Genomic DNA, 26,739 nt, shown 5'->3' with positions numbered 1-26,739 from the left:
GCGGAATTTGTGCCTCTAAGAATAATTTCTTAATCGGTCGACTAGTCATTAAGTTTTGCAAGCATTTGTTGTGAATATATTAGAAGTCTTTACTAACTTCGTACATACGATATACAGCAATGGTGTCAGATCCAGAATCAGATCAATTCTGTTTGAACTCTCGAAATAAGTGACGATGTCTTTCCTGACTTACCTTGATTATAGCCTCGAGGCAATTAAAACCGTCGCCAAGTATAAGGCGGCTCAAACGCTCAAATTTCAGTTGGGCAATATCAATTTGCTTGGCTTTGAGTACCGAATTTTGAAGTGGCGATCGAAGCATCCCGGTCACTCCCTTACTCTTTCATTCCAGAAAAAAGTGGTTAAAAGAATTCTGCTTGAGACTCAGGCGACAACAACAAATGGGATTGTGGATGTAAAATCAATCTGTGATCGGATACAATTTTAAATTAAATTAAATTTCATCCATTATATAGCAAGTATGCTCGGCGATAGTATCAATCTTATCTTATCACCAAAAGTATTTTAACGGCATATCAATCTACTGCTACAATTTTTAAAAGCAATTATTCAAAGTAACAGATGGGCCTATCTACTTTGCTTATTTCTATGATGACAATATTCCCAAGCACAATTTATTGCAACTTGGTTGCAACAGATTTTTTTATTTGAAATTCCAAATACACTCCTGTGACTCCACAGCTTTTATTGATGCTATTTTCTCTTTAAGCTCTGTTCTCAAATGAGCAAAATTTTGAACGTGCGGAAAAGCAATATATTTCGCATGTTCCACAAATTTTAAAATGACCGTTTTCTGGAAACCTTTATGACAGTAAATTTGGCAAAAGGAATTGATAAAAAAAAAACAGATGAAATCACATTCATTGCCTATTTCTATGGAAACAATATCCCAAGTAGCAATATTTTTATTATTATTCCATATATAGTCTTGCGACTAGACAATATTAATCAATACTACTTCTCTTCGCCAGAAAATTCCTCAGTCGCTTTCTTTTTCATTTTTTTTTAAATTATCCATCTTGATGATTCTTTTTACTTTGCCGATATGAGTGCAGAATAATAGGTTATCTATTTTTTCGCAAGTGGAACTGCTGATTTGACATCCACAAAGATTTCTTTATCGGAGAATTAATACGCTTAAAAATTTGTTTGTTCTGGGAGCTGCAAAACTAAATAACCCCGCAAAAATTTGTTCATTATTCTATTTTTTTTCAGTAAAATTGCGCGGAAAAATACGATTTCGCGCATCTGAGAACTACGCTTTAATTAAACAAGTAAGAAAGCTACAGTCGAATGTACTCGACTGTGAGGTATGAAAGGTATGAAGGTATGAAAATAGAAAAATAAAAATTTTATTTTGCTTTTTAAAGCAAATTTTTTATATTTTAGATAAGCCAAAAAACTCGAAAGCCGTCAATATCGTGGAGTGGCATCCACAAGGCTATGTTGTTCGAGTTATGGGAGGAGAAATGTAGTGCCTTTTTTGGCCAATCCACAAAGGCGCTCCACAAGGATGCCAAACTCCTCCCTATTAATTCGAAAATTATCTTCAAAAAATGATTCGTTGTTTCCAGGAACATCGCGCTCCTAAAAACACCCATGCCGTTGTTAAAAAGTAAATGTATTTATGTAAATATTACATTGCTGCCAGCAATGGCCTATACTCTATACTTCGCTAATTTTCCCTCCACTTCGTTAAAATCCTCAAAAATTCTGCAATTTAATAAAATTTTCCATTTTCAAATGCGCGTGCTGTTTTTTGAAATGTTCGCCAACTCGTGTTTACATTTGAACAGCTGATATTTCAGAGCGTCCATATTGAGAAATTTACCGTTGCCCATATTTTTCGGTTCGTGCAGATGCAAACCCCGAAACGGGACTTTAAAAAACGTAGAAAAACTGAGTGAGGTGGAAAGAGGCTATTACAATTCTTCTCACCGTGCTCAAAGTTGCTTCTAAAAAATCGAAGGTGTCCCAAAACCATCGATGCTTCCGATGATTTGAAAACATCGATAACATCGATGTGTCACTCGATAATTCTGCACCTCTAAGCCGGCTAATATTAGCAAGACTACAGTAGCAGCATATTTTGCGCACGCAAATTGATAAACTACGAGAGTTGAAATACAATTGAATGGAACATATCGTGTACGACGACTGCTGGCAGTTATTGCAGCGTTTTGGACGGATCTCTGGCGATGCCAATGCTCAGTTCACGCTGTTCTGCCAATGCTGGCACGAGATGCAGATGCAACACATATACTCAGCACAGACCAACCAGATTGAGGTGATTGAGACCACATTGGCGGCGCTGCATGTTGCCAAGCGTGTGGCATGCGGACGACAAACCAATGGTGAACCTTTTCAAGCGACGCGAGCTCAGCGCATTGGCGGTCTATACTTACTTTATGCAATTTATCACAAGCAACCCACAAAACATTTTGTTAAAATTGAGGTTTCACCACGCACTTGGGATTCGCTTGTTGGCTTTATCGAGCAACTTCGTCTCACGTGCTTTGAGAACCCCGATACGCAGCAAGTAAGTTTCATTTTTTGGCAATTGACACAAGAAAACGCCTTTCTTTTCACGGCTCTTGACTATTGCCATGTGTTAGATGCATTTGCTGCTTATGATAGTTTGGAAGCCATTCAAGAGGCTAGACAGCAAAAAAGCAGTAATTACAATGGACTCCAAAAACACCAATTGAAGCCAAATATAGCTAATCTCAACGAAGAGCTCCACGGTCTAACGGAATTGGTGCCCATTTGTAAACCGCTCTGTCAACTCGAAGAATCTTACAACACGCAGATGATACGCCATCGCACTTCATTTGCTCCCACAAAGATCTTCAATGAAATTCAGAATGTTTTCTTTAAAATCAACGAACTAGTTCCTTCCGAAGAGAAGCCCAGCACTTCAAGTATGGCAAAGAGTCAAATAGAAAAAAGAAATCAGGTGCGGCAAAAAGCAATGTATGGAGGGTCCAAATCGAAGTTAAATAACAATATGGATCAGTTAACTGAAGCTTATAAGGAAGCACATGAGCGTCGCATGTCATCGGCAACAGTTTTTGACCACAGATTGCCAGACGATGTGCTCAAGGATCTGAAATCTTGATTTGCCGCTAAAACCGTATGATAAACAGAGTTTTAATTATGCAAATAATAATAATATTTAATCAATAGAATGTAAATAAAAATGCACACTATGTAGTTTGCACACAATGGATTCCCCTTTTAATGTTATCGAACGGGTTATCATCTCAGCAATGTGCAGAGTTGTCGGCACTACACTAATTAAGCGTATTATTGCGCATTGAGAAGCTATTCTTGCCACCATTCAACTGTAAGTCATCATACACACATATGTATGTATTTAAATAGAGGCATTTGATGAATAATAAATAAAATGTATATCTACTTATACTTTTTGAATGCCTCAGCGTCGCACAATTTATTAAATTGCAATTTGCTGAGGGCATTCAAAAACTATGCATATGTTTGTAAAAATTTTTTTTATTCAATTGACTTCTCATTTCCGTTTTACATCATAATAAGCGAATCGCTCTGCAACGATCATATTTCTATACAAAGAAGTCCAATTGATCGTGGTGGCGATTATCTTTAAATGTTTCTTTTTCTTTTCATTGTTTCGACTTTGGTTTTGGTTTTTATGAATTACAAAGCAAATTTAAATAATTTAAAGGCGCCAATTGTCTCATGACAAATGATGCGGATTCAAAAGCCTCTCGTCTCTTACACACAACCCATTATGGAAAGATGCGGCGGAACCGTCTACTTAACGGAAATTTATATGACGCAGCCCAGTATAAACAGAGTATAACCTTCACCCTCGTTTCGATTTTAGTAAACACTTCGATACTATTATATATGTACACATTTGTGCAGCTTATTTCAACCACTATTAATTTATTACTTTCAGGTGGACATCAACGTGACATGCCACGAGCCAAAAATCAAAAGAGGCAGGTTGAACAGACGAAAGACAAAATAACTGATGGAATGGCAGTGGAACAATTTAAATTCAAGAAAAAGGGATATCACATGAACTGCAAAAAATTTATAATGTCATCTGATAATTTGGGGACGTTGAATTATGCCAGAAAAACAGAAGAAAAAAGATAAATAGTCTCATGATACTGCTGGGCGGAGCAAATAAAAATAATAACGCTTACATGTAGAGACGGCCGAGTGTAACGTACTGTCTTGCTTGGAAAAAAAACATATAAGATCAAGCGCAAAACTAGGAGCAAAAGTCGCAATCTGGGAGTGGTATCTATTCTTCTGGACATTAAATGACCATGATTAAATTTTTAATCACAAATAGTAAATAAGTAGCTAATACGCTGCCAAATAGCAACATCTAAACACGCATCTCACAAGAATTTTGACAGAGCCGTTCGTCTTCACGAAACGTCCTCACACTTTTATTGATCATGTGGTCTTTGGCATGCTTTCCGAGGACAGTTAAAGCCCGGAGACCGGTCCCAAAGTCAAATTTGCAGCAAGCGTAGGCGTAAGTAATGACAAATGGAACAAACTATAATCTATTACATTTTTTCTTTTTGTTTAATTATTTTTTGTTTAATGGAAAATACATTATCAGATTGCAAATTAATTTATGTTCAATAAAAATCGTCCTTTTTGCGTGTACACTTTGTTTGTTGGTTTTCACTCTTTGAATGCGGAGGTTAATGGAGTTCATTGGCGCAAGTTGGACTCAAAGTTTGATATGAATTAGCATTCGATTCTGGGCGTTTAAGGTCGGGGATTTATGGTTAATTCATTCAATCGTTAATCTGGGCAAGTTTATCACAAAACCGGATTGCCTGACTTCTGGATTGGTCGTCCGTTCCTAAAATGAACGGCGGCCGCCTAGCCAGTAACCAGCATTTGTCTAGAACTTTAATTTCCGTGCCGGCAACAGTAGCCATCTGGATGAGGCCCCCATCATGATGTGCGCCAAAATCGATGATAGATAGTGATTATGTATTCCGGTGAGTACGCAATGCAATTCCACGTGAGCTGTTCCCTTCATAATCTATCCATTGCTCCTTCTACTTAAGTCTTAAACTTAATGAGCAAAATCAATTGATCATCGAATGCATTAAACAAAGACCCAAAACTTTGTTCGACAAAATTCAAATTTAAGGACTTTTTAGTAAGCCCCTAAATCGCATGCCCAACTACGCGTTATGTGAGTTGGAAATGAGAGTGTATTCAACTACTTCAACGCCGACAACGACAATGGTTGTAGATAACTTATTTAACATATGTAGGTGTAAATAAAAAATAATAAACGTTAACCGAATACAATAACAATAAAGTAAAATTAACTTGAAAACTTAGTTCTGAGTACATGTAGTTTACCGGTCAACCTCCAATACAACATAACTCAAAGACAAGACGCTATCTATCTATAAATTAAAGTTTCACTAAATTTTAATATTAAAAATAAATATATACATATATATTTTAATTTTGTCAGCAAAGTTTCCATTGGTGGTCATGTTGAGGAAGACGACGAAACGCCTTTCTAGCAGTTTTGTGTTTGGTATTTCAATGGATTGATATTTGAACTGCGTCAAAGTCGGCATGTAGTGGATGTCGATGAGATATGCTGACCCCTCATTTTTGCCTTTGGTTGTTTAAGTAATTTGTTAGTAATAAACTCACATATAGGCATATACAGGATCGCATGTGTGATATTCAAACATCTTTAAACGAAAAAAATGGTGTTAAAAAGATACATTCTGCAAAATGTTTTTTACGTATGTACATTTCAATTTTGAAATTTTGAAAATAAGACTAGCCTCCCATAGTTGTTGTTTTCGAATTATTAATAAAAACACGTGACAAAAAACGCTAGTCATATTTGATTTTGTCTTGAAAAACGTGTAAGTCGGCGAAATAAAGTAATGAATCCGATAACAAAAATATTATGAAACATAACATTTTAACCTTAAACAAACAAGAAAAAGACCAAATCAAACTAGAAACGCTGCCCTGCATTGTTTTAAGCAACTATTTCCTGGAAATTACCATATATTATATAATGTTCTTTGTTCTGCCTGGTGACTAGCTTAAAAAGGAGCCCCGAAAAAGTAATTTCTTTCAAAGTAAATTTAAAAAAAAACTGCATAAGTGCACAATAAGAAGCGGTTTCTTATAATTTGATCTGTAAGTTGAGTTTATTAACACTTCAATTTTCCAATATGCATGTTTGTTTTTGATTTCCAGACTTCAAACATCAATAAACTTGAGTTGTATTCGTTGAAATGAGAGTTCTACGTTAATATTGCTGCTCTTGTTTGCAGCGGGAGACATATCATTAAATGTTAGTTTTAAGAATTTGATGAAGTTGAGAAAACACAATAACATTAACTAACATATATGTATATTAAATTAACGCTGACGAAGCTGCAGTCTCAGCTGACTAGTACTATAGAACTCTTGGGGTCCCAATGAAAGTTTAAGATACAGATTTTCTTGCATACTCAAAATGTGTTTATTAATTGTAGTTGTTTTACATCACTAAAGAATTTGTGTAAAAGTCAAATGACCTTCTCAAAGTTAGGCTACATATGAAAATAAAAATAATGATAATAGTTATAGCAAACATTTTTCAATAAAACTTCTTTAATTCTTGAAGGCATTTTTAGGTCAGATCGTGATTTAAATTATACAAATCTCCATAATGGACGAACCTTAAATTAAATTTAATGAACTGCATTTTACAGAGGTTTCCATCCGATCTGCTTTTCCCGATCGCGATGTAGTTGTGTAAGCAAGTGCAAGCGCAATTGGGTGACGCTTTCTAACATTACGTTACACAATTTGCATTGCAGCATTGACATATCTCTTCGACTGTAAAATAATTGAACATGTTTATTATTTGTAAGGTAAATAGTCAAGGCGTATAAATACTAACAAGTTGCGCCACTCGTAAAGTTGTTTGCAATTCGCTTGTAAGGCCAACAAGTTACTCATATTCTCGATTTCGAGTTCGTAATAGCAATGTATAGGCAATATGGCTCGCTTGCCAAACGGTTCGGCGGCAGGTACCAAATCAGACATGTCCTCCCAAACATAATCAGAATTTGACAGGTTACGTTCAATAAAACTCCGATCTTTGTTCAGAAGCCTACAAAATAAAGAAATTAAAAAGAATCGCAACAATTGATAGTTATTTATAAAGACCGTGTAAGCAAAGATTGCAGTTGATTAAAAATAGTAGCACGACCCTCATCTCTAGCGGTGGGCAGTTGATTAGGGTCGCTGTGGAAGAACAACATGTCGATATTGTAACGCATTTGATTGATCTAAAATATAAGTTTCAAAATTTTAAAATTAAATCAATTATATTGCAAAATAATATTTACAATACGAATATCGTCCTCAAGAACTGCGACATCCAAATTAACGACCATGTCGTGCTCTTCAAAATGAGATTGCATAGTTTTTGGATTAAAGCCAAGTCCAGCTAAAATACACACGTATTTCGTACGTTCCTTATTGCATTTGATTTGCATGGTGGGACAAAAGAGCATAGTCATCAATGCAGAAAAGCCGTGAATATTTGGCATAAGAGTAGTGCCTCGAGCAGTCAACTTATCACCATCGGTTTCACTGACAGACGCTGCCACCACCATTTGATTATGGCGATCTTGTGGGTCGGAATCTAGAAGAACACCATTAACTGATTCTCGCTCAATAACCACAGTCTTAAATAAGCAGACGCGTAGCATTGAACACATAGATGTTTCAAGTGGACTGAATGGCCCTTTAAGCATTATAGTTTGATTGCATTTATCCAGAGGCGGTGGCTTCAAGTTTTGGTCAGTTGGGTTCTGAGCAGAACGTAAATAATCCTCGTTGATGTGATGTTTGTCCATATGGCTTACATGGCACGCAACCTCTTGCTTGCGTATGCGAAAGTCATGATCCTTACGCGACATATAATCTTCATCTGCTCGACGAGCCAATTGTCGTTCCACAAGTTTGTCATTGAGTAGTCCATCACGCATATGCAGTAATACAGCAGCGACGTTGTTGACCAATGAGTATATCTCCAATTCAATAGTTCCGCACTTTGATACTGTAGTCAACATTTCGACTGCCTCATTATCCCAACGGTTATAGTTGCTAACCAATGACGATGGCTGTATCAAAGCCAGCCGGCATTCAAGCATACGCGGTGGCAGTTTATCTAATTTATATTTCAGCTCATATGGCATCATTCGCAGCTGATCTATAGCCAATAATGCTGTATTACCGTAATCAATGAAGCGCACACTAAACTTTGGATTCCCATTTGCTTGAGTTTCGACCCTGATGACAGTTGCGCGCTGAAAGTGTTGCTTATGCATTGCCAGAAGCTCCAGGCCCGTTGTAATAATGCTTGGATTCTTCACATGACAGCTAAGGTGCTGTGGTGAATTAATTAGTTCAGTCATGCTGTCGATGCGATCCAACAGTTCATTTGGTTGAAAGTAAAACTTGCTACAATTTACAATCTACAAAAACAAAAATGATTCGTATTTATTAGTTAAAAACTGTGTCGTTCATTTATATATCGGGATTTTGCACTTACATGCGATATTTTGCCTGCCACAATCTTGTCAAAGACAGATGGTAGAGGAAGTAGCTCAACATTCCATTTCTTGCATGGTGGCTCCCAGGTGCTGTCACTGACAACTCCAATCCCGTGTTGTTCAACATACTTAAGAGCACTGGTTTTCCTGAAAAAAAAAAATCATAAAAATTTAATGATTAAAGATTCGAAACCTTAGAAATATAGCTAACATTTTCATGAAAAATGGACATTCCATTTAGAAAATATTAGCAATTAAAGCGAATTGTACTGTTATCTTACTCTATAACGTGAAGAGGGCGATATGCATTATTTAGACGCATTCTAACAGCCTTGTAAACCTCGGTCGCGACGCGTCCCGGCACATGAATGGGATTCATGTAATTATATTCATCGTCATCCTCTTTGAATGTTACAAATATCTTTTCAGAACCATGCGAAAATGTAACATCCATTTTCTTGGACGGAATTTTTGCCTCTAAAAATAATTCCTTAATCCGTCGAGTATATAATTCACCCATATACCGTGGCTCAAATTTAGTAAAGTAGACAGTGCGACAAGGATCGTTGCCATTAATAGCTCGGTATATGTTGCTATCGTAGTCCTCGTTTGCTTTATCGGCGCGCATGAAATAATTGGGATAAAATGCGCCGGCAATGATTACTTTCAAAACTATGGATCTTTGACGATCATTCCAAGACTTGCAAGCACTAGATGGCATGTTTTGTAGATACATAGAAGTACAGCGTTGCTGCAGGTCTTGTACCATCAAATGCATCTCTCGAAGAGAACGCAAACAAACACAGAACCGCCGAGCCCATTGGTGTTCCGAATCCTTTTGCATTCTGTCCTGACATATGTTCAGATACATCTAAAAAGATCCCAAAATTCATCAATTTTACAGTCAAATACTTTGCGTGTATATTAGGAGACTTTACTAACTTTGTACATGCGATATACAGCAATCATGTCCGACCCAGAACCATCGGAAAAAGCGTAGCGCATCCAAAAAGCTTCATTTTGTCCTCGTCTTTCAGTGAGAAACAATCCACGAACAGACATTCCAGCAGCTATGGGACAAATTCAGACAAGACCTTCTTTCTCAAATCTTCAACAAAATGTGACCTTTCGTGACTTACCCATGATAATAGCCTCGTCGAGGCAATTAAATACGTAACCAAGTATAATAAGGCGGCTCAAACGCACGTCTAGGGGGAGACGTGTCATAATGCGACCCCAATGGGTGATATCGCCGTCGAGATCCTCGTAAACTCCATCAACCGTAGTAAAAAGGGCTCCAACCTCCTTCAGCAAGAGGACCGTGTTGTGTATGTCGAATAGATTTGGTGGTGACATCGCTAGGGCCAGAATTTCAGTTGGGCTACCCATGTCAAGTTCCTTGGCTTTTAGTATCGAATTCTCAAGTGGCGATCGAAGCATCTCGGGAACTCCAAACTCTTTCATTTCATTTAAATAAAAGTCCTTTGTGACCATACGATAAACACGACCACTTCGTAGACGTCCAACACGTCCAGCTCGTTGGCGACAATTCACTTTGGAGGCCCACTCCAAGCGAAGGCTTTTAAAATTCGATGCAGAGTTGGTATGTAGCACTTTGGTTAGGCAAAAGTCAATGACATAGGATACATCTGGCACGGTTATAGAGCTCTCCGAAATATTTGTAGTCAGTATCACCTTGCGATGGCCAACGGGAGGTGGTTGAAAGACTTCTGCTTGAGCCTCGGGCGACAACAACGAATGGCATCGCACAATTGTAATTTCAGTACTGGGACTGTGGATGTGAAATCAATCAGTTACCGGATAATAAAATATTAAGTTAATTTATTTACTTTTCTCCCATTACTTGTTTAATATGCTCGGCCATAGTATCAATCTCATGGATGCCTGGCAAAAAAATGAGCACTGCTCCTGTGCGCTTCGACTCCTCATAGGTTTGTCGGGATGTCCCAACCGCCTTGCGTTCCATGTTGTCAATCACCAAAAGTATTTTAATGGCATCGCCATAGCGATCTGGTGATATACCTGGTTCCCGCTGTTGGGGCTCATCCTTGCAATGAATATTCTTGAACTGATCTCTATAGAATTTAACTAGCGGATATTTGCGGCCATGACTAGCAGTAACCACGGGTGGTATCCACGAAGGGCTAGCAAAATACTTGCAGAACTCGTTAGCATCAATAGTGGCAGACATCAGGATGACTTTGACATGACGTGAATTCAGTGCCAGCAGTCGGCGTACAACAATCAACAAAAAGTCCATGTCCTCATCCCGCTCATGTACCTCATCCAAGATAATGTGAGTGTAGTGTGTGAGTGTCTTTTGATTAATGAGATTATTCAACAATACACCTGTGGTACAATACAATAAGCGAGTGTCCTCCATATTAGCGGGACGGTGTAGGCCAACTTGATATCCACACACAGTTCCTGGTTGCCATTGCCGTTCCTGACAAACACGATTGGCAATCGATATGGCAGCGATACGTCGTGGCTGTGTTACAACAATTTTACAGAATTCGCGCCTCTTGAAAGCTTCATCTAATATGTACTGCGGCACCTGTTGGAAAAAAAAACAAATTAAACTCCCGACACCTATTATTAATAAAAGCAAAACACTGCAATATATATACATAAATGACTATGATCAATTATATACTTAATATGGTTACACACATTTTCTGTATAAACGAAGATACTCTATAGTATGTAATGGTTAAAAAAATCTTAGAAATTTAAAATAAAAATTCATGAAATTAATGTCAGTTGTTGCAAGTTGCAACGTCTTGGACGGACTGACGATACCAATGACAAGTTGAAGCTGTTCTCGTGATGCTGTAAAGAAATACAATCAAAACACATGTACTCAGCGCAGACCAACCACATCGAGGTGATTGAGACAACATTGGCGGTGTTGCATCTTACGGAAGAGAGTTGCCTGCTGATGGCGAGCTAATGGTGAAGGAAGCTCAACGAATTGCATGCATATAATTTATTCCATTCATCTCAAACTTGGGACCCGCTTGTCTGTTTTGTCAAGAAACTATATCACGCACCCTTTGAGTAGCACAACTCCTAAAGAAGCTCTTACTTTTGGCAATTGGTACAAGAGAATGCATTTCTTGGTGCTTGTGAAATTTTGGCAAACACTGAAGACAGCAAAAGCAATGGACTCCAATAACATCAATTGAAGCCAAAGAGAGTCAATCTCAACGAAGAGCTTAACTGCCTAGCGATTTATAAGCAACTCTGCCGACTTGAGGACTCTTACGACACGCATATGAAACGGCATACGCACTTCATTTGCGCCCACAAAGATCTTTATTGAAATTCAGAATATTTTCATTAAAATCAGAGGTCTGCATAGAATATTTAATCAATATGTAAATTAAAAACAATACCTGTGTAGTTTTACCACAGCCCGTCTCTCCTTTTAATATAACCACCGGATTATCATTAATGGCGGCCATAATTTCTCCACAATGTGCATATATGGGCAAATTCTTGTCCCGATTTAAATCGAAGTGATATTTCTCATAGTAGGCTTCATCAGAGCGCACGCGAGGCTGCTCTTCCATTTCGCCGTCATCGTCGTCACTATCCAAATCATTAAGTGTTTTATTGCGCATTGAGAAGTTGTTCTTGTCACCATCCAACTGTAAAGTCAACATACATATACATACATGTACATATATTCTTGAAAAATGTCTCAAATTCCCATTCATTTACTTCGCCGTACACACACTCATTCAATTTTAACATACATACATACACACATCTTGTATAAACTTTTTTTCTTACTTTCTTCATGAGTTCTTTTTCTTTCTCGACGATTTCATTCACATAATCCGTGCCAATCATTTTGCGTTTGATCGGATTGGAGTCTTTAGTCTCCACGGCTAGAATTTTGGGATCGCCAGTTATACACCCTTGTAAAGCGGTTCCTCGTTTGAATTCCTTTGAAAAATCGAAAAAGTCCATTATATCGGAGTCCATGCTGACATTAAGTTGCAGCGTTCACTTCAAATAAAACGACATTAAGCAATCCACCCGGGAACTAGTATGCAACAGAGCGGTTAAACGGTAAATGAAAAAAGCACCTAAAAATATCGATATATTTATTAGTTAGACAGCGTTTACCAACACAGACTAAAATATTTGCAGTAAACGGACTAGCTGTCTATAAACTATCGATTTTTTTCGCATCCAATATCTAAATATTTTTTTAATTCTATTAAAATTAAATTATATCTTTAAAATTAATTTAAATTTTGACGATATATTTAAAAAATGTGTAACGCTTCTGCTACTGAAAATACTATTTTTATAATTTGAAACTATTTTGTAAATTGAAACTTATCGCTGTTAATAACAGCTGACAAAATGTTAATTCGTTGGATGGCAACACAGCATAACATACAAATTCATTGAACGTGACAGTACTCAATTCAGAATTATTTTTCCATTTGATGTTAACAAATAAATAAGAAATACAAACTGTATGTACATTTTCTAGTAAAAAGTCTATTTATATATAAGACTTGGATCAAAATTACATTGGCAAGGGAGCTGCCCAACAGTAGCGTAACAAAATGACACGTAAGTGGGATAAATCCAGAATTGATGTTCTCATTCTATTGTTGTACAGTGAAGATTCTGTCAATGTAGTTTTGCTTTTGGAATCAAAGTAAATATTCCAATATTTATATAATTTCATTAGTATTTTATATCTTTCAATATAAATCGATTCAAAATACTAGCAACTACTAGTTATGTGTATATGTATGTGGTGCGCTTCTAACCTATACCCTCGTTTCGATGTTAGTAAATGCATTGCTTCGATATGTACATATGCGTGCATATCAAAATCGAAAGTTTATATCAACCTTTATTAATTTATTACTTTCAGGCGGAAATCAACGTGACCTGGCACGAGCCAAAAATCAAAAGAAGCAAGCCGAACAGACCAAAGGCAAAAGAACTGATGGAATGACAGTGGAACAACGTAAAGCCAGGTAAATGGGATATCACATGAACTGCATAAAATGTATAATAATGTGATCTGATACTTTAGGGACGCTGAACTTATGCGAGAAAAACAGAAAAAAAAGGATGAAGAGGCTGCTGCTGCGGGCAAGAGCAAATAGAAAAGATAACATTAACAGAGTCAGCTAGAGTGTCGCATACAGTCATACAGCCATGTTGTCGTCGGTCGTAGCTCATAAGCAAATCTCCATTCGGCATAGAGAAACAATAGCAAGTGCTAAAGCAGAATAAAAGTCGCAATCTGGAAGTAAATATCAATTATTGGTGGCAATTTCCCTCCTGGATATTTAATATGAGTGAATCAATTACTGAATGCAAGAAATATGAAATCAGTAGCTAATAGCTAATAAGCTGTCAAATAGTAACACCCAACCGTACATCATAAAAGGCAGAAGCTGACAGAAAGGGCTAATTTTTAATGTTATGTATCATAGCTGACTCATCATAATTTTTCTCTATATACCTGACTAAATTATTTACTGTAATATATATAAATTTTCAAATAAAACATAATATACAGCCAAATCAACCGTATACTGTTAAATATTATGTATTATTTTTACTATTGAAAATGTATGTACATATTAAAAAGTAGAAAAGTATTTAATACTCATTAATAGTACGACTAAACTAAACAAATTATAGATATATTCTTTGCATTTTCGCTAAAGCTAGATGTACTTACTAAGATAGATGACCAGAATCCTTAAAATGTACGTCTTAAAGATCATTTCTGTGTCTAGACTTTTTTAAATATATTTTTCCTTTAATTTCTTTTAGATTCGATGATATAATGATTAGTCTGATTAAAATCCATGGTTATATTTTTGGTGCCTTTGATATAGATCGGGTTTCACAAATTTAAATAAGGAAAATATAAACTTTTTATAATTCTTTAATATTATTTTATTGGGGTCCACTACCTTTGGATAGTTTCTTGAGTTTTAATTGATTTTATTTTTTAATTTATATAAAATTGGTTTTAACTATTTATACTTGCCGAGAAAACAGCTGAAACTATATGAACCAACTATAAGGCGTAGATTATATATGTATTTTTTTATTAACAGTATATGAAAGAATATAATGAAAATAATAAAAACTCTACATGAATAGTAGACTAACTATGTTTCTATCAATGATTTTTGTTACATAAAAGTTATATCCATGTTACTTCACGAGTTTAGGTTGATCCGTAGAATGTGTTGGAAAAGGTAGAACACATTGTTATTGAAATCACTAAAAACTGATTGCTAAAATTCAAATGAAATTAAAAATGAATTTAATTTAATTTATGACTACAATTAACTATTTAAAAATATGTTAAAAACTTTCAGATTTCCTGTTTAGGAACAAATACTGCCAGATGATGTTAATACCGTTATACCCGTTACCCAGAAAATGACAGAAGAAGGCATTTCCGTCTCTTTAAATTATATGGGCAATCCAATTCAAGTCCACCACGAACAAAGTATTAATTTTAATTTATTTTTTATTTGTATGTACAGATATTATGTATGTAGAGATATTATACATTTATAGCCTATTTCCACTGCACCCAAAACCTCGGTTTTTTTCCATTCAGGTCGAATGTTACGTTCGCCCCATGTAAAAACCCATAAGAAAAAATGGCGGTTTTTCTACGTTAGCGAGCTACGTAGAAATTGCGAACGCACTCTTTGGGTAATTACGCGATATTTTATCGATGTGACAACAAAAAAGAGCTCACCACTATACAAACAGCTGACATTTAAGTGCGCCAAGGTATGAAAATAGAAAAATAAAAATTTTATTTTGCTTATTAAAGCAAATTTTTTATATTTTAGATGAGCCAAAAAACTCGCAAGCCGTCAATATCGTAGAGTGCCATCCACAAGGCTTTGTTCTTCGAGTTATGGGAGGAGATATGTAGTGCCTTTTTTGGCCAATCAACGAAGGCGAAGGATGCCAAACTCCTCCCTATTAATTCGAAAATATTCTACAAAAAAAGATTCGCTGCTTCCAGGAACATCGCGCTCCCAAAAACACCCATGCTGTTGCTAAAAAGTAAATGCATTTACATATGTAAATATTACATTGCCAGCAATTCTACTTACATAGGCCCAAACAGATGGCGATTTCTTTAATATTGGCAATAGCCTATACTCCGTTAATTTTCCCTCAACTTCGGCAAAATCCTCATCAAAATCTTGCAATTTAAGAAACTTTTCCATTTTAAAATGCGCGTGCAGTTTTTTGAATTTTTCGCCAACTGGTGTTTTTATTTAAACAGATGACATTTCAGAGCGGCCATATTGAGAAATTTACCGTTGCCCATATTTTTCGGTTCGTGCTAATGGAAACCCCAAAAAGAGACTTTCAAAAACGTAAAAAAACTGAGTGCAGTGGAAATAGGCTATTATATTACAAATAGTTTTGAAATATGTATTGGAAACAACGCAGTGCAGCGTTTCTATTTGGTAGTTTTGGTATTTTTTTAAGCTTGAACGGAAAAGAACAGAAAAAACCGATCGCAAAGTATCAATCTCAACTTTGTTTCAGATATTATTTTCCTATACGTTATTATTCATTATTCGTTAATAACTGCATTTGAAATTGTCAAAATAAAAGTCGCTTACTCTTTTTGTAAGGTGCAACACAGCACATTATTATCATTTAATTTGCAAAATGTAACTAAAAATAAAAAAAAAATTGGGTATCACTTTAAACCTGAGACAAAGTTTTGCAAGTTTTGATCTAAAAAAGTGTTCGCATGTAATATAATTACGGGAAGGATTTTCCCAAAAATATTCTTAATCAGCGTCAACATCCGAGAAGAGTCATTTACGTCTTCTTTCCATATGAACACCTATAGAGGCTATAAAAGATAAAGTTACGATTTTTAACAGCACAGCAACTATAGTTTTTAGGATTCGTGAAAATTTTGCGTTCAGAAAAAAAGCATCTTTCAATCTCCAAGTGCTTTGATATATTTTCTTCTTTATCATATTTATATGTAAATAGTAATATATTTAGATATATCGAAATATAGCTCACGCAATGTATTAGAATTTCGTCGATACTCACAGTAGCTTTCACATTTAAAATTCAAGAAGTCCAATTGCCAATAAGTTGAATCTCGTATTTACCATTTTAAACTTAAGTGAAACAAGCAACCGACAAGCAGGTCAGAAGCCAAAAATAGGCGACTTCGAAGCATGTTAGTGTCATATCTATGGTTGCGTATCTCATACTAGTTATCAACCACTTCATGGAATACGGATGTTCATGGCATTGTCGGGTCTACGACGGGTGCTGCGGCTAACAATCCTAAGAAATGAAACGACATCGACAACGAGAAGATGCCGAAGTAATAAGCTACTTTTAATGATTTGCTTGGGCTTCTAGTGCAAAACTCTTGTTAGTTAGTCAGTACCTTGTTAGTACCGAATGAACGGAAAGCAAATGAAGCGCTTGAAAACAATAACAAACAAGAACAGGTTTGTGCTAACAGCTCTCAGCGCAGTGAAAGCTCTGCACGAAAGCTCCAATAGGTAACAAAATAACCTTTTGGTCTTAGAACATTAGCATACCGTGATAAAAACTTAATCAACGTATACGTACATATGTACATATGTATGTGGCGTCGCAGTTTCTGTCGGTTTAAGCAACTGTAGTGAGAGGTCGTGGCGGCTCAGCAAAGAGAGCAAAACGCTTGCCATTTGGTGATGCGATCGCCTCTATATGCGACTCTCATGAACATTCACATGCGATTTCAGTCGAAACGCGAAACTCGAGGGAAGCACAACGGCGTCTTGCGCTACTAACGTGAAAAAAGTCTCGTCAATAATAATATTCAATACTGTTAAATCTCTGTTAAGCAAAAATTAATTCATTGTAGTCAATTTTCAACAACAGACCCAAAAGGGTTTCCTTGAAAATATTGGTGTTCGACTTATCTAAAAAGTGTAAGTGTAATCGGCTAATTGCGAACGGTTTTGGCAGTCTTGGATTCCCATCGAAATGCAATTGTAAATGCCAAGTGTCTGACATTATCAGCAAACGAATGCAATTGAATTTTAAACTGTGTGTGAGTGCGCCTAGGCATCGATAATCGATGGATCGCCAAATGCAAATCAAGTGATAAACGATCGCTACAAAATTAAAATAACAGGCGTGCAGCATTTAGCTACATATAGTCGCGTCCCCAGTGCTCTGTGCCTCTTGATGGCCTCTTCCTCTCCTCTCCACTCCTTTCATCCAATATCAGTCTGAGGCGATCGTCAGCCGTAGACAGTCGCGATTCGAAGTCACAGTCGAGTATTTTTTTTTAGTGTTATTTATACAAAATATATTCAATTTCATTTAGCTTGTCGTTGTCACTGTCGTCGCCAGCAATTTCAATATTCAAATGATCATGATCGCTTGACTTTGACTTCACATACTCACGTTGAAAAGCGAAGCGAGTTTCTGAGCGCCTGCAAAGGCAGCTATATAATTATGATTAATGCTCTAAACAAATACCAAAACAAAACCAGAACAGCTTAATATTATTATTAGACTAAAGTATGTTTTGTTTCCCATTGCTCAATTTATTGTTGGCATTCAACGCAATGTACTGATAATATAACAGAAATGTATTTGTATATTTGAAACTTAGCTCTATACACGGAGTTTGTGTATTGTTCCTCAAATGGCGAGCATAATATGTCCATGAGATTATAATCTATTCCCCTACTTATAATATGATAGACAAATATGGAACTATGATGTCAGCGTCATCTTTCACTAGTACATATACGAACCGTGATGTCATAAAATCCAGCGACAACAACCTGCAAGGTTCTTTTTTTTTTTTAAATGCATAAAAAACGTATATACATTTAAAGTTTATATGCTCTGCGATCATCATTCAAATGTTCAATAACGTTCAGTCATTAAAAATTAAAATATCCTCTATTAAAAAATACTTACTTTTTTTTTTAATGTGGAAAACTTGTGACAATATTGAGTCGAAGGCCATAGTAGCTAGCATTCCCTTCTTTAAGTTATTATATTATTTTGTGTAATAATTAAACACGTAAATAAATCAATAAATAATATGACAATATTTAAATCAAATAAATTCTATAAATGTACGTATTCTCTACTAATTTGAAAGTATACCCATTTATTTTATTGTAAGTACAGAATATTTTTGTAGGAAAGCCAAGAGCAACAAAACGCGAAGGTTAAAATTTACAAGGCAATCAAAAAAGATATCTAGATAAACTAGAAGAGTTCTTTGTGGAATACACAGACTATTTTTATAAAAATGTTCTAATGCTATAAATGAGGCCGTCGAGCACCTACATACATACATACGTAGGTGAATGTCGGCGCTAACATCGGCACAGTGGTACAAAACTAATATTGCGGAGAGATGTACTGCCTTGACCTAGCATTTAGCTACATTTTTCTCGAATTGCTTAAGCAAGATGGAAATAATTCATTCCATTATAAACGTCAAACGTGGTAGCTTGCTGGACCGCCTAAATGAGGCTAAAAGCATTTTAATTTGTTTAAAATATATAGAGCTTTATATCTGTAGAACTGAGAGCACAATATTTGCGACCTTGAGACTATTAATAATTTACTCTGTGGTATGGTTGTGTTAGGTTCGTTTCAAAAATGAATCATTTTGAGCGCAATCCCAAATGTGTTTTTCTTACTTTGAGAAAAACAAAATTCTGGGGTTAACTTGTTTTTTTTTAGTCGAACGCGTTCAATGTTTGTTCATGACCATGACGTCGTTAACAACTTTTATTGACTACATATAAAAAAATGTTTTTTCTTTTTATAGATACATACATACCACAAAATATTTCTATATAGATGTAGATACAAACTTTCGTATACAATGAACAGCGTCCGGCAGCGCAAATATTAATTGAATAAAAAGGCAGCAATTGAGTTCGAGTATGAGTTAATACATCTGCAGCAACTTTAATCGATTAATACTCATGAAGTTTGCCAGTCAATAAATTAGAAACCAAGAGTGCCACATATTTATTTATTTATTTTTTTAAAACCAAGTTTCAACTCAAGTCTGCAAACAAAACACCAAAAAAACAAAAACGAAGTCAGAAATTTCAACTTGTCGAATTTGGGAGAATGATTTTTGACCGGTTTGGCAAGGCACTTAAAGTTTAGTTGTTCAGTGTTTAGCCAGGGACTTGGGATTAAGTAATTTAAAACATTGTCGAAACCGATTGCCAATTCACTTGATTTTATTTTGTGCTTTTCTTTGTCCACAGCGTGAAAAGTAACGCAACAAATGTCAAAGGTAATTACACTGGAAGTGTAAAAAAGTTAGTCGATGTTGATGCCGAGAACAATTACGGTTAACATACATAATTGATGCCCGATTTGATAGCGGCACACGATTAATGATAAATGGCAGATACAAGCACATACATATATACATATGTATATACATGCAAACGAATGTACGTATGTGACTGCAAGTGTGGATGTTCAATAAACAAAACGCTCAATGTACACATAAATTGCTTTAGCCGTTAGTTGACCACGCCGGAGGCGGGTGTAGAGATGGATAAAGAGGAACTTCAATGACCCATATTCACGCTAGCGCCATTGTTTTTGTGTGATGCTTGTTTTATGTCTGGTGAACGGAAAAATACCAATTTATTATATTGAAAATGCTAATTTTTCCGAACTTATTGTAATTTGCAATTGCATATTGAAAAAATCATTTAATTTAAATGGAATAGGAATATGTTAGCTCCTCAATTGAAAACTAATTTTTTTTTTTTAATTTTACATGTTTTAAGCTTTCACATTCTTATATGGAAACCTTTTACTTTTTTATAAATATAAAAAAATTGCTTTCTTCGCGTCAACTTAAAAATTAAATAACAGACAAGATGTTGCAATGCGGCAACCCAACACGTTGCAATGACAATCGTAGCAAGTTGCGCTTGTTAAGCACTTTTCAGCTTAAGCCCACACACTCACTGACAACAGCAGCCGTTGCCTGGGGAATTCGTTGAAAATGTTGCCAGCAAAACGCGTTGGACTCGCGCGAGTTTTGTCCACCCACTCTTTCGCTTGAACTTGACTCTGTGATGTTTGCGAGCTATTTATGACGACATTCAGCTTTTCATTCCGTTTACACTGCACACAAGCGGAAGTTAACGTCATCTTTAAATATATACATACATACATATTTGTGATTATTACTTGGGCTATTAACAGATGGCTATCACATTTGTCTAAAACTGGCCAGTGTTGCGCACAAATTACTCAACTTTTCGCTAGAACATTGCGATCGTTGTGTATCTCTAGCAAAGAAACTTACTATTTGCAGTTTCTCCTATCTTCTTAAGTGTACGTAGATATTGGCTCACATACTTGAATTGTTTGCATTCCAACTGGCGTAGGTTTCCTCATAACCGCATCAAGAGCCTCAAGTACTCTATGTAGTATTTAGTATCTTGCATCTGGCACAGACTCAGACTATATATTGTTATATGTACACACTGTACATGGAAAACAGAATATACATATGAATAAAGTCAGAGGCAACTGAAGCGTTTTGTAATTTTAGATAGAAGCCCTAGTTTTCTGCGGTAACTGCGCATTTAGTACACGGCGATAAATAGGTACATATGTTACATGTGTTTATTTTTGTATTATTTGCAATAAAAGTTTAGCAAAGAAATAAGTTTTACCAAGGATTTAAATTCTTCTGATTTTGGATGTTTAAATTAATTCCAAACCAATTTTGCTGTTTTTTGAATGAGAAACTTAAATATGAATTAATATTACTCAACAACAACAAATAATATCGAAAACTTGTTCAAAGCACAACACATGCCTGGGTAATCGTATACAAGCAAGCACACCGACCTTAATATATGTACATACATATGTATGTAATTATGCCCAGCTATAGCACAACGTGTTTTTGAAATCAGCCCCTTAAAAGTTTACTTCTCATTTCGTATACACAGCAGCCCCTTGGCCCGAGTCTCTCCCCTTCGCCAACCCATCAATTTAATTGCGTAATTTGTTTAGCATGTTTGTTGCCATTCTACGAGTATTTCTCTCTTTTAAGATTTTCTCACATCTTTCGGTACACATTTGCGATGTTTACATTGCCAGCATTCACAAACGTACTTGTAGAGTTCCGTATAACATTTACCAACATTGCGAGAAGATTTTGAAGTTTCGCAATAGATAGTGCATTGAATATTTTCATTGGGACGAACAAGAATATTTTTGTAAATTTATGACAGCTCTTTAAATTCTCCTAACTTAGTTGGAAATTTATTTAAATGTTATTTTAAATTCAGTTTGATATATACATATGTAAATATGTATGTGGCAGCAGCTGCCAAAGCAACAACTTTAATCGCCAATGTAGAGATTGTAAGGAACTGCGCTCTCTTAAATTATCAGCCCTTTTTATGCTGAAAACATATTTTACGGAAAAACGTTATTTTAACATACAAATTCCGTTCAAAGTTATTTAAATTCCGGTTAAATACAATTTTATAAAAAACAATTGAGTCATTCAAAATGTAATTGAGAATCGTTGAACGATGTATGGCGAGAGATTTTACTGTGCGATTACTGATTATCTCATCAAAAGTAACATCGTATATCTGCAGGCATAAACATCAGCTGCATTCAACAAACTATTCGGGTTGAATGCAGCTGATAGATACAAATAGGAATACAATTCGGACTGGTTAAATTTACATGTTCAAAAATCAAATTGGAGCTGCCGCTATTCACTCTGCAGGTTAAGCATTTGTTTAATTTATTGATAATGCCCGAAAGCCTTGACCCAAGCATTTGGTGTGATGATATCAGCCTCCGGAATTCCCGCATATTGTTGGCGATACGCAATTTTCCTAATATAAAATTCGTCATGAGACTTGCAAAAACAAGTAAACATGGTCGGAGATAATTTAATCCGTTGATATACATAGTTTGTAACTACAGTCACATATTTTTACTTTTATTATTAATATACTATACTATATGTATATCTATAGTACTGAATTTTCATTTAAGATATTTCGTCGATGTGTTGTTGAATATAAGCTCCATTTATAAGAAAATGTCTCACTAAATATTAGTATCAAAGCATCTGTAAACTATTGATAAATTATTGCTTGCCATGCAACTCTTTCAAATACGTGTGTTATAACAAACTGTTAATCTTTACAGATCCAGCCAACCCAGTCAATAAATCTCATACAAAATGCCGAAACCACTCGTCAACTCCTGCTGCTTATGCCAGTCGACTCGAAATGGATCTGTTATATCGGGAATTCTGGCAATTGTGCTATCAATAATCACAATAATTGTCATATTTACAACACGTGTGCATTTCAAGACAATTGTTTTTGATTTTATTCCAAATGACGTGGCAAAAATTATTCTTGTCATAAATCTTTGTATGACTATTCTTATATCACTTTTGATGATCGCTGGAGTCCTTAAGGTGCGTTCAAAATATTTTTCAATATTTTACATTTCGATGCTAACGTTTCGTCTGACACAGCGCAATCATTTTCTTATGGTGCCTTGGGTAGTACTCGGAATTATGATCGCCATTGGCTTGCTGATTTCTGTTATCTACACTGGTGTCGTCTTTTTCATCGATGGATTCGTGCTGACCGGTGTTCTATGGCTAATTTTCGGTTTAATATGTTGTGGTAGGTATATAACACTATCAGTAACGACATTGATCCATACGCGATTTTGAGCACCGGATCACACTTTTATAGCCTATTTCCACTGCCACTCAGGTCTCCTGCGTTCGAACCGATTTTTTTTCTCATGGATTTTAATATGGGGCGAATGTAACATTTGACCTGAACAGAAAAGAACCGAGGTTTTTTGGTGCAGAAGAAATAGGTTATTAGAGTCTATCTGTTCGTTTATTTCTCATATAATCAGTAATTTGCCTATATAGTGCTGAAAGTCAGAAGTGGCACAGCACAGCACAAATGAGGCGCGAACTATTCAGCCCACAATTAGTATTACTAAATATTATTATTACCACACACAATAAAGTAATATGCCTGGCAAAACAGTAGATACTCAATTGTAATCATGACTCTGGTGCAACACAAACATGTGGTCATGCATTGATGGCAAGCCTAGCAGAAATAATTATTACGATTATCTCTACAATCATTACCTGGACCCTGCGGTCCAGGGCCATACAACGTTTATTAAACAGAGCATTTTTTAATAGTATTCTTTTTTTATTTAAACAGTAAACAAATTCAGAAATTTCTCAAACATATGCCCAAAAAGCTTTATTATACAAATTGTGAAAATAATTATTTGCCGAAGTACCAATGCCCAGCTCAAACTGAAAAAAAAATTGAAGATGTTTATATAAGATGCGAGTATATAAGATGCGAGATAATAATAATAATGCATATAAATTTATTATTTACAATTTTGTCGAATCCAGTAAAATTTACATTTGTTTTCTTTCAGCTGTGCTCACATATTGTTGGTGTGTCGTCTACAGCGAATACGTTAATTTATCAGAGGAAAGCGAACGTGGTCGCTACAACAAGCAGCCATACCGTCGTTAATAGGATGGTGCGGACTCTAAAGGTCCCAATTCAATCAACATCATCCATCCAATTCTGTCATTGGGTTTACTTCACGCTCATATCCTACCTTTTAGTTGATAATATGTACTAATAGAGCTTAGCTCATATGTGTGACTAATAATTTTAATTTAATATTTAAAAAAAATTGTCTTCACCAGTACAGATATTTATGTATACGTATAACATTAATTTATGAGGCCTTAATAAGTGCAATTGAATTACTTTAATATTAATGTATCACTGTCAAAAAAAAAAAATGTACGTAATTTTTGTAAGCAGAGAATATTTTTAACATGTGAAAATAAAAAAATTAAATGTCTAATAAAACATACGAGTTTATTATTTATGTTCTCTCACATTTTTTATTTCAAAATAGATATTTATTTTTTTTCAAAGTCTATCAAAATTGTAAATTAACTATATTTATGTGTGTGTTTGTGGGCGTTTATTTCCTTGAGAGGGTGTGTGTGTGTGTTGTATATGTCTAGTAAATAGCTAAATTAAGCATTAATTCTTTACAGTTCATTGCGAGAGTATTTGGGCTTAAGCTCCTCGATGCGCTTAATAAAGTCAGATTTTTCCAGGCAACCGTCACAGCTCTCGTCCCAGTCGTTGAGAATCTTTTTCAGGTCACGGACCTTCAGCTTTTTGAGATCAACGTTGTTCAAATCTATTTGTTTCTCTGCAAAGTCAAAGGATAACATTAATATAATTAATATACTATAAATTGATATAAAGGACCAACCATAACGTAAATCGCAAATCTGCGCGTCCTTTTTTTTCAGCTTTTCACACACTTTTTCAGCGGGCATTGACCAGCTCAAGGGCTTGCTCAGTTCATTCAATATGCCCGTCGCAGACTCCTCAAGACCTCCGAGATAGTAGCACTACGTGGAAAATAAAAACACGTATGTACGTGTTTGTCAATTTTTTTTCTTTCTTTCGTGTTAACGTGTTACTATCGGCCGGCGAAATGACCTTCTACTTACAAATCTGTGCTCCTTATTTTTCTGCGTCTTGCAAAACTTCTTGAAGGATGTTTCGATTAGCTTGTAGTCCTTTTTCGTCGCATCGTCAAGTGAGTCGGCAAAACGCCTTACAGTTTTCACACAAACTAGAATTACATACAGTGTAAATTCATACAGAAGATTTTGTACTTACGTGGCCAACACTCAACTCGGCACACTAGAATTTTACGTACCTTCGCAATCGTCCTCTTTTAGCGCCAGTGCCGAATGTGTGGCTAAGACAACAAAACAAGCTAAGAGTACAATATTCGTATTCATTGTGTAAGATTTGACTAATGTTCGATTCAAAATTTTTATTTTATTTAATGCTTAATTTAATAAACCATCAACCAACTTGTTAGCTATACTTTTTAGAGGTGGAAAAATGCCGATGACACAGACGGCCTCAACATATCGATTTGTGTAATCATCGATTAGTTATGAAAAACATCGATATTTTTGTAGCCAAATTATATGTGCGTCAAGATAGCTCCGCAACTTTAGCGTCACATATCGATAAAAAAATATCGGCTAAAAAAAACTTTTTATTTTTGTCTTTTTACGTGGTATTTAAACTAAAATTAAAAAAGTTTAAATGCAAATCAATAGAAAATTAAATTATCTTTCTATTAAATCCATGTTCGTCAAATTTCATGCAGTATTTATGCACTAAAATCGTGATTGAAAAATTGGGGTAGCAACATTTTTGCAAATATCTCGGCTTTGACGAGTTGTCGGCCAAATCGGCTTATAACAAGTTATAGAGTATTGTTTTATAAATATACCCTCAAAAATTCATAATTTTAAAACTTTTCGTTTTTGAGATATTTGAGAAAAAGTACGATAACCTCAGCTCCAGCCCCATACAAAATGAACACAAAAAATCAATGCTGCCGATTAATGACCGTAACTTTTTTTTGACTTTCTTGTCGGCCATAGCGCACATTATACTTTCGTAGATACAACTATAAGGAAGATATATAGCAATTTTGGTTGAAATCCAACTATCTGTTTTTGAGAAAATTGACCTTTTCCTAACCCGCAAAAACAAGTTCATTTCGCAGGTGCATCAAATCACTGGAACCAGCGTGGAACCAGTCAGTGTTAAATAACACCATTTGGACTTTGGCGGGACTTCAAATACTTGCAGAAAATAACTAAATGAAACAAATATTACTATAATTTAAAATTACATTTAAATACTCTATTTATATATATATTACTTTGTTATAATTAATAAATATACGCAATTTTATATTCTTATTTAAATCGTAATTTTGCAGTTTAATTGATCACTGTTAGCGGCAAAACTTTATGTTAACGCTATCATCAAATTATTCTTAATATTTGCAGAACTTATAGGCCATGTCGCGCTATTTCATTCTATTTGAATCAAATAGACAA

The 26,739-nt window shown here is 35.4% G+C and overlaps 5 protein-coding genes and 2 long non-coding RNA genes across 13 annotated transcripts; 3 read left to right on the top strand and 4 right to left on the bottom strand.

Moving 5' to 3' along the window:
* Window positions 1-2,053: 2,053 nt before the first annotated feature.
* On the top strand, window positions 2,054-4,697 carry LOC132786314 (snRNA-activating protein complex subunit 1). Of its 7 annotated transcripts, none has more exons than XR_009632429.1 (3): window positions 2,054-3,154; window positions 3,208-3,367; window positions 3,708-4,697. XR_009632429.1 is itself a non-coding variant. In XM_060792813.1 (2 exons), exons 1-2 carry the CDS (start codon window positions 2,156-2,158, stop codon window positions 4,034-4,036), a joined length of 477 nt encoding a protein of 158 aa, XP_060648796.1. In that variant the 5' UTR covers window positions 2,054-2,155; the 3' UTR covers window positions 4,037-4,697. The 7 variants fall into 7 exon arrangements, 2 of the variants coding, with proteins under 2 accessions (XP_060648796.1, XP_060648797.1); XR_009632428.1 differs by having other exon boundaries at window positions 2,054-3,367; window positions 3,708-3,859; window positions 3,965-4,697; XR_009632430.1 differs by having other exon boundaries at window positions 2,054-3,367; window positions 3,965-4,697.
* Window positions 4,698-6,559: 1,862 nt separating this feature from the next.
* On the bottom strand, window positions 6,560-12,771 carry LOC132787837 (probable ATP-dependent RNA helicase spindle-E). The gene is made up of 11 exons (XM_060795163.1): window positions 12,456-12,771; window positions 12,056-12,310; window positions 10,487-11,214; window positions 9,776-10,428; window positions 9,579-9,706; window positions 8,918-9,507; window positions 8,636-8,783; window positions 7,425-8,558; window positions 7,243-7,364; window positions 6,974-7,186; window positions 6,560-6,909 (listed from the first exon to the last, which is right to left on the bottom strand). Exons 1-11 carry the CDS (start codon window positions 12,648-12,650, stop codon window positions 6,777-6,779), a joined length of 4,299 nt encoding a protein of 1,432 aa, XP_060651146.1. The 5' UTR covers window positions 12,651-12,771; the 3' UTR covers window positions 6,560-6,776.
* A 294-nt stretch (window positions 12,772-13,065) lies between these two features.
* Window positions 13,066-14,225, top strand: LOC132787840 (putative SERF-like protein). Its single transcript, XM_060795166.1, has 3 exons — window positions 13,066-13,253; window positions 13,564-13,669; window positions 13,729-14,225. Exons 1-3 carry the CDS (start codon window positions 13,247-13,249, stop codon window positions 13,799-13,801), a joined length of 186 nt encoding a protein of 61 aa, XP_060651149.1. The 5' UTR covers window positions 13,066-13,246; the 3' UTR covers window positions 13,802-14,225.
* A 1,425-nt stretch (window positions 14,226-15,650) lies between these two features.
* On the bottom strand, window positions 15,651-18,217 carry LOC132787842 (uncharacterized). Its single transcript, XR_009632588.1, has 3 exons — window positions 18,129-18,217; window positions 15,797-16,032; window positions 15,651-15,739 (listed from the first exon to the last, which is right to left on the bottom strand). It is a non-coding gene; the product is annotated as an uncharacterized LOC132787842 (long non-coding RNA).
* Window positions 17,444-24,613, top strand: LOC132787839 (uncharacterized). Its single transcript, XM_060795165.1, has 4 exons — window positions 17,444-17,647; window positions 22,920-23,196; window positions 23,257-23,410; window positions 24,207-24,613. The coding sequence occupies exons 2-4, from the start codon at window positions 22,954-22,956 to the stop codon at window positions 24,305-24,307; spliced, it is 498 nt and encodes a 165-aa protein (XP_060651148.1). The 5' UTR covers window positions 17,444-17,647; window positions 22,920-22,953; the 3' UTR covers window positions 24,308-24,613.
* LOC132787841 (uncharacterized) lies at window positions 20,399-21,501 on the bottom strand. The gene is made up of 3 exons (XR_009632587.1): window positions 21,413-21,501; window positions 21,040-21,220; window positions 20,399-20,882 (listed from the first exon to the last, which is right to left on the bottom strand). It is a non-coding gene; the product is annotated as an uncharacterized LOC132787841 (long non-coding RNA).
* Window positions 24,614-24,664: 51 nt separating the features above from the next.
* Window positions 24,665-25,721, bottom strand: LOC132787838 (mesencephalic astrocyte-derived neurotrophic factor homolog). The gene is made up of 4 exons (XM_060795164.1): window positions 25,530-25,721; window positions 25,318-25,442; window positions 25,074-25,215; window positions 24,665-25,010 (listed from the first exon to the last, which is right to left on the bottom strand). Exons 1-4 carry the CDS (start codon window positions 25,612-25,614, stop codon window positions 24,844-24,846), a joined length of 519 nt encoding a protein of 172 aa, XP_060651147.1. The 5' UTR covers window positions 25,615-25,721; the 3' UTR covers window positions 24,665-24,843.
* Between the last annotated feature and the right edge of the window lie 1,018 nt (window positions 25,722-26,739).

This window comes from Drosophila nasuta, chromosome 2R (assembly GCF_023558535.2).
Source record: "Drosophila nasuta strain 15112-1781.00 chromosome 2R, ASM2355853v1, whole genome shotgun sequence".
Taxonomy (NCBI): Eukaryota; Metazoa; Arthropoda; class Insecta; order Diptera; family Drosophilidae; genus Drosophila; species Drosophila nasuta.
The sequence above is the reverse complement of the archived record's forward strand: the minus strand, read 5'-3'. Positions and strand labels throughout refer to the sequence as shown.